Source organism: Ursus maritimus, unplaced genomic scaffold (genome assembly GCF_017311325.1).
Source record: "Ursus maritimus isolate PB19 unplaced genomic scaffold, ASM1731132v1 scaffold_51, whole genome shotgun sequence".
NCBI classification, from domain to species: Eukaryota; Metazoa; Chordata; class Mammalia; order Carnivora; family Ursidae; genus Ursus; species Ursus maritimus.
The window spans coordinates 1,295-9,432 of NW_024426675.1; the positions used below are offsets into that span (position 1 = coordinate 1,295).

The window sequence follows — 8,138 nt, forward strand, 5'->3', positions numbered from 1 at the left end:
CAAGTGTTTCATCCCTGACTTTATGAGGCGCATGTCAGTCTTCAGGTGCCCTTGGAAGTCTGAACAACAGCAATCTTCACCTCTCAGGTCTATTTTGTTCTTAAGACTCTACCTGATATGGAAGTTCTTTAACACAGAATCCCAAGGTGTTTCTGTAGCTGGGAGGGTAACAATCTTCTAAGCATCCTACTACAGTGTTTCATATTCTCATGTGCCATTTGGGCCATCCTGTAACCCACTGACTGCCAGGAAAGGGGCTAGGAGTTGAATATGGAAAAAGTAATAAGAAGTCAAGTCATTGCTGAGTGATTCTGTGTTTTTCTACACTGTACACCAATATTTAGAACAATGACTGTCATTTTTTATGTACTCACTAAATATTTGCTAAGTTTAACAAAAATAATGAACGATGGCCTTTATATGAAATGCAGTATTTACTGGGTCTTTAAATAATACCAATCGTAAGGAATATTGTCTTTTTATTAAAGCTTGAAAAAAAAGCACAGTATTTGATAGTCAGATATTTTGATAGTCAAATATTCTTAATTTTCAGAATCATTAAAAAATGAAAAAGAGGAAATATAGATGGAGAAAACACCATACAAGAAGTTGTTAAATCCCTAGAGAATGACCTGAGACTCATCTTATGTTCTCACTGTTTTGTTGACTCCAACATAAGATGACTAGTATTGTGAATCAGCCAACAAATACTAATGGTGCACTCTTAGCAGGTCGTAGCCTCAAGCATGCTTTCCATTACAATGCCTCTGTCACATTTTGTTACCAAGATTTAGAAAAATAATAATCCCCACAAAGTAAGAAATCAGGATTAGCAGGATAAAGTTCTGGAGAGGGACACATCGTCTGTAAAGCCCTGTAAACATTTATCTCTAGACACAGAGATGGAAGCTTAGCTCAGGCTGTTTCCTGGAGGCCACTCTCCACAGAAAGATATCAAGGAGGTTCATGAATCCAGAGCCAACACGGGAAGTCTCCCACATGCAGAGGGAAGTAAGAAATTCTGGCCTGGATACTGTTTGGGGTCACACACGCCTTCCCTTCCCCTCCACCTTTCAAATCACATTGTCAGTCCTGCCACAAAACTATGCTAGGAAGGAATTTGGGACAATCCCCTACAAACTAGTGTTCAGATACACGTGGAGAATCCCAAAGAGGTTGGGATGATAATGGTTGAAAATAAATAGGGGGGGATTGGGTGGCTCAGTTGGTTGAGCCTCGTGCTCTTGGTTTTGACTGGGGTCATGATGGTTGTTGGTTGAGGCCCTCATGGAGTTGTACGCTTCTCAGGAGTCTCTCCCTTTGTCTTTTCCTCTCTCCTCCTCCCCCCACTCATGCTTCTCTCTCTCTCTCTCTTTCAGAAATAAGTAAATAAATAAAATCTTTTTAAAAAGGAAAAAAGAAACAGTATAGCGCATGGATGCAGAAGTTGTTATCTGTAACTTTAAAAAGGAGGCCTACAGAGAAATATTTTGCATTTTGGTTCACACAAGACTTGCACACCAGTGAGAGAAGATATAGCAGAGTAAATCTGGATATTTAATGGCTTTTCTTAACACATAATTTATATAACAATAAAATGCACCAAATTAAACAATTCTCTAAGGTTTGCCACATGTATGTATTTGTGAAGCCCTCACCACATTTGAGATAATGAACATATGCATCGCCCTAAATGTTACCTCTCTGAGGTAATGTAATCCTTCTCTCAGCCCTCACCACTCCCATTTCTAGGGAATGCTTCTGTCATGAATTAGTCTACATAATTTATAACTTTGTATAAATGGAATCATATGTACTCTTTTGTCTAGCTTCTTCCGGCATAACTGTTTTGAGAGTCTTGCATAGGCATAACTGTCAAGAGTTTGTTTCTCTCTGTTGCTGTGTGGTATCCCAACACGTGCCTATAAAACACTTTGTCTATTCACCTGTTGATGAACATACCGATTAGTCCCAGTGGGGCTCTTACAAACAAAACTGCTATGAACATTTGCATATGAAATTTCTCTATAGACATATGCTTTCATTTCTCTTGGGTCCATATCTGGGAGTACAATGGCTGGATCATATGGTAGGCGTACATTTGACTTGCTTAAACCAATATGTTCTAGTAGGTTTTTTTTGTAGGTTCCCTTGCATTTTCTGCTCAAATACGCTCTCTGTTAATAAAGATAAGTTCACTTCTTCCCTTCCAAACTGTATGGATTTTGTTTCTTCTACTTGCCTTTGACATTGGCTCGAATCTCTACTTCAATATTAAACACAACTGGCTGGGAGCCAAAATTCTTCCCTTATTTCTGAAACTGAGGAGAAAGCAGTTAAGCTTTCACCATCAAGTATGACATTTGATGTAGATTTTTCTGAAGCCCTTTTCTAAGCTGAGGAAATTCCCTTCAATTCTATCTAATTTGCTGGGAGTTTTAATCAGGAATGGATCTGAATTTTGTCAAATACTTTTTCTGTACCTACTGAGATTACCCCCCTAAACTGCTCATCTGCTACTTGTCAATCTCTCTGGGTATATTACTGATAAATTGTCACAACAAAATACTAAAGAAGATACACTCTCCCATTTTCCCAGTGATGAAACAAAGCTCAAAAGTATCAAGAAAGTTCATAGCAGAGCTAATAGTTTAGAACACAGAGCTGGATGATAGCAAAAGCCTGTTCCCTCTTTTTGACACCAGAGATTGTCAAATTTCAGAGACAGACTAGCGGGTAGCAAATGACTTCTTCCTAAGCCTTTGAAATATTTTAAAAGTGTCTTTTATAGGTTCTTTATTTACGCAAATGGAACTACTAAAAAAGAATTAAATAATTGCAGGTTTGGATCTTTTACCAAAAGAGGAAAGAAAACTTATACTGGATGCCCAAACTGCTATTTAGCAGCTGACGGAGGGTAGTGGCTTCACCATTCCGCCCAGACCAGTTATTCACACCCGAAATACGCAATGTACTGTAGCAAGAGTGAAAAACTCTTCCAGGATTTTGTGATTCACCGATATACTGGCGCTCCTTTCATGACTAGTGGTCACTCTGTTTCTGTTCCTAGAAACTTGCTTGTGATAACACAGTCTAGAGCATAGCTGTTCCAATTAACAGTATAAATGTGTCTAAATTTTTAAAAAATAGAATGGCCTTATGACCCTGCAATCTAGTATGATATATACTCAAACATTGAAAGAATTTGGATATTTACCATAAATATTGAGACGTTTTTGAATTCCTGTTTCTACCAAAACATGGAAGCAACCCAAAAGTCCAACAACAGATAGGAATGGATAAACAAAACGTGGTATGACATACACTGGAATATTATTGAACCTTAAAAAGCAAAGAAATTCTGACACGTGATGCAAGTGGGTGCATCCTGAGAACTTTACGTTAAAGGATGTATCAAAAAATGACCAATACTGTATAATTCCACTTCTACAAGGTCTAAAGTAGTTAAAATCATGGAAAGATAGGCAAAACAGTAGTTCTCAAGGACTTGAGGAATGGAGTAAAGGAAACTTATGGTTTAATGAGTACAAATATTCAGTTTTTCAAGATGACAAGAACTCTAGAAGTGGATGGTGGTGCTGTTTGAACAATGTAAATGTATTCGTAACACTGAACAGTACCCTCAGAAAATGAAAATGCTCAAATGGTAAAAATGAATGTGAAAAAGGTATAATTTTATAATTAAAAAAATTTGAGGATATACTTAATTAAGATTTCTACTCTACAAATCTGCCTCACAAACGAATATAAGAGGGTGTTACAAGACCAATTATTAACCATTCATTACCATCCAATTTTATTTTATTTATTTTTTAAGATTTTATTTATTTAGTTGACAGAGGGAGAGACAGCCAGCGAGAGAGGGAACACAAGCAGGAGAGTGTGAGAGGAAGAAACAGGCTCCCAGCAGAAGAGCCTGATGTGGGGCTCGATCCCAGGACCTTGGGATCATGCCCTGAGCTGAAGGTAGACGCTTAATGACTGAGCCACCCAGGTGCCCCTAATTTTAAGGCACTGAGTAAAAGGGGGTAGAGGTGGAAGGAGGGAAATGAAGAGAGTGAGGATTTTGGAGTGTGGAACATTGATCAAACAAGGAGGGTTTGGACATATGCAAACTGAGTCACATGTAGGCAAAAAAAATGCCTTTGAAGGAGTGTTGAAGAGAAGCAGGAACTCACAAAAGGGAAAATTCACACTCTGCTCCTTCACAGGGACCACCTAGAGCCCCTAGTTATGATCCTTTGCGGATAAGACGGGTGGGAAGCAGGTCAAACTCCTGTATGCAAACTGCGGACACCCATGCTGGGGGTGTTAATAAGATGGAGTGAACACAGAGCAGGTCCCTTAGAAATTAACATGAGTACAGATGACTCACAGCCAACAAACCTAATTACACCAACCACTACACACACAACACTCAGTGCCTCACCCGCACATCATCGCACCCTGCAACCTGCCACCAGCGCACTCGGGGACAGCAAGAGGGAGCTTCTGTAAGCGGCTAGTGAGCATGTGCAGAAAGCAGCCCCATCACAAGGGTTGGGAGAAACCACACATATGCAGTCAGCATCAGCCTGGAGAAAGCCAACGAAAGGGAGACTCTCAGCATCCAGTCTGGCCTCACAGGATGGAGAGAAGGCCCTGAAGTTGGTGCTCAGCGGTCCCAGACAGTAGGAGACAGACACGCCCCCCGCAGTGAAGGTGTGAAGCCTGACCCTGTCTGGATCTGAGCTACGGACTCCCCGCCCACTCCAGCTAAACCCTTGCTGCTTCCACTGTGTCTGTACTCCTCTAAATAGGATCGAGCATTCAAACCTGTAGCAAGAGCACCCTCTGTCTTGCTTCTAACCGGACTTAAGAAGAAATGAACTGATAACATAGACACGTGCTTCCTTCTGACCCCATTGTCAGGCCGGCAGGAAATGGGACAATCAGGAGTCACGTTGCTTCTGCTGCCGGGAGCTGGGGGTACAAGGAGGGAAAGAATCAAGCCCATCGATGTGTTGGGCTGCCGTCCTGACCTCCTTTGTTGTGTGTGATAAACTGAATTTAATCTGATGTGTTTCCCAATGAGAACAAGCCAGTTAGCAATAACTCACAACCATAACTCAGCTAAGAGAAACCAAATTCACCACGACAATGGCCAATTAGATCCATCCTTAGCTAGGAAAGCTTCAAGGGACCTTGACAGGAGCCTACCCTTGAGCAGGAGTGGGACAAGGAGAGAATTAAATATTTACACAACTTTTTTCACTCCATCGATTTCTCTACAGAACTAGAGAAATACGTTTCTTTTTTTTAAACATTTATTTTTTTTATTATGTTCAGTTTGTCAGCATATAGTACATCTTAAGTTTTTGTTGAGAAATAAGCTTTTTAAAAAGAAGGTTGTGGCTAGTAATGTTTAATTCAATGAAATGCGAACACGTGGCAGGGAGATTGGCAGCCCATCGTCTCTACATTAGCCATTAGTCCAAATGCCTTCGTGCAATCTACTAATAATAGTAAGGTGGCTGATACATGCATATAAAGGGTTTACCATATAGCCCAGAAAGAAAGGTTTTCATTACAGGGATGACAAAAAATTACAAGCCCTGCAATAAATTGAATTATCTTAAAACAACAGAGCTTTATTAAGAAAGACATATAAATGGAGTGAAAGAGTATGTCCTAAAATGATCAAATAATCAGATATACACATAAGGTCCTTCATTTTTCACAAATCAATTTATAAATTTAATTCAAACATCAAACTTAAATTAAAACTATGAGTAAGTAGCAGAATTGACCTTTCCTTCTTTCTTTAACAAACATCTACTATAATCGATTATGTGAAAAAGTGTGTGCTAGGTACCACAAATATAGCAGTGAATGAGATGTAGAAGATGAGATGTCTTTTAAGTTGTATGAGAGAGGTATTGCAAATAGATATTTACAGAATTTTATAAACAAAAATAGATTTGTGAGTTTTATCTGAAGCTCCCATTGTCAACTGACTCCTGACCTTAATTTCCCTCAAACACACAAATAGTACATCCCATCCCTGGGCTCCAGGGAAGACCCATGACACAGTTTCTGAACAAAAAAAGGATCAAAGTACATAGAAAGGTCTGTCAAATTATGCCCCATTGAGAAGGAAGAAAATTATATGAATATGTAATTAATTAAAATATCTCAGCTATTTTAAAGCACATGTTAAATCCAAACATAAAAATGAAATTAAAACAAGGAAGAACTTTGAGGTAAAGAATTGATGAAGTGGGGAATGCTCAAATCAAAATACATAAAGTGAAAAGATCATGAAACTGATTACAATACAAATATTTAGTGACCAAAGGAATATTAGCAATATTATATGATTACAGAAATATCACTTTTGTATTTGCACTTTCCATATTTCTGTATTTGGCATGTAATGTTTAAGAATCAGAAAAATAAAAAATGATTTTGAAACAGAATATTTAAGTGCCCATCCATAAAAAGGACTGTAGCGTTGGTCCTAAAGGGTTATTAATAGGAGACGAGTCTTAATAGCAAATGTAGAGTTCTTTAAAAACCGAATTTCAGAATAAAGCATTACTAATTTCCACTCAAGAATCCATTAAACAACAGTCATCCAACAAAGTGTTCTAACCTGTCTGCGTCATCTCCATCCTAATAGCCTTATGTATGCTTTTAACATCTAACACATTAGCTTCCACTTACAGACAGACAACAGCACAAACGCTATCCTGGAAGGTCTGTGTCAAAGGCCAGGGGGCTGCCTGGTGGCAGGTTTGAGTGCAGGCAGCAGGTGTCTGGGGAGCAGTGTGCGCTTGCAGCACAGAAGTACACAGCTGAGTCTTCAGGCTGCGTGTCTGCGATGTGCAGGGACAGATGTCTGGCCGTCCTGTTCAGTAAGACAGTGAGCCTTTGGTCTTCTTTTGTGGTCATGCTGGAACGAATGTATATAAGGAGCCGGGGACCTTTTCCAAGCTCTTGCTTGTACCAAGGGAAGTAGACTGAGGCACTGTCTGAATAGCTGCAGTTGATGACAGAGCTGCGTCCCTGCCGCACACTCAGGGTAGAAGGCCGCTGCTCCACAGTCTCTCCTCGGCTGAACCCTGTGCAGAAAGAAAAGGTCAGAGAGAGGAGAAGAGATTCCAGGTTCTTACCCATCTGAATGCTCTTTTCTACACTAACGGGGGAAACATGAGTAAAGCCGGTCTTGACTTCTGAAGACCATCCACTAATATCCTCTGTGTGCCATACTTGTCAACTCACAGCTCAGCTGCAGCCACGAGAACACGATTAAAGCTCCCCTGGATGTCCTCATGGCTCCTCCCCATTAGACCAGCTTCAGAACTGCAGCCTCCAGCCAGCTCAGCTCCTGCTCTTGCCAGGCCGCCCCTTCCTCTAACAGAGGACTTTCCCACGTTGTCCACCAGCCAATGAGAAAAAGGCCCTGCTCCTGCCACAGTCTAGTGCACCAGATGCATGAAAACAAGCCCTCCACGTGTTCTGCGTAGGTGCAGGTGCACTTCCGTCTGTGGTCACAGCGCTACTGATCTCACCGGGGAAATGCGCTTCTCCTCGCCTGTGCCTCCGAGGGGCTCACCTGCAGCAAGGCGGCAATCAGTCAAGCAAATTATATGTTAGATCAGGGATGGAGTGCACAGCGAGAATGTGGAGGTCAAGATTTATACCTCTGCGCACCACTGAGGCACTGATACTAAGCTGGAAAGAGGTAGATGCTATCGCTGTTTATTCCATGATGGGCTGGTGCACGTGTCTGACATCAGGAAGGAATCAAGATTTACTCCCTTCAACAAAGAAAATAGAAAATCTTCCCTTTCTGCCAAATCCACCATCCTCAATTGTCTGTTATGGAGAGAAATTATTTCTAAAAGGAACATGGAAGCCAAAGATTAGAGTTAGAGAGAGAACATCAGTTGTTATTTCAAATGTCTCTTACCTCAGACTCTGCTCCTCCTACTTGGTCTTACCCATGACCTTGCTATTTTATTTCCAGAGGACTGACAATACCCTCAGTCAAAATGTGGAATCTGCCCTCAGTTAAGATGATTGTGACAAAAAAGTAAAGGAGCAAGTCTCAATGACAAGGGAGCAGGGGAGTA

The 8,138-nt window shown here is 40.7% G+C and overlaps 1 gene segment (V, D, J or C); it reads right to left on the reverse strand.

The window, feature by feature from the left end:
- Positions 1–5,411: 5,411 nt before the first annotated feature.
- Positions 5,412–7,445, reverse strand: LOC103682255. The segment is given in 2 exon segments: positions 5,412–7,124; positions 7,285–7,445. Coding segments are annotated over 2 exon segments (429 nt in total).
- Between the last annotated feature and the right edge of the window lie 693 nt (positions 7,446–8,138).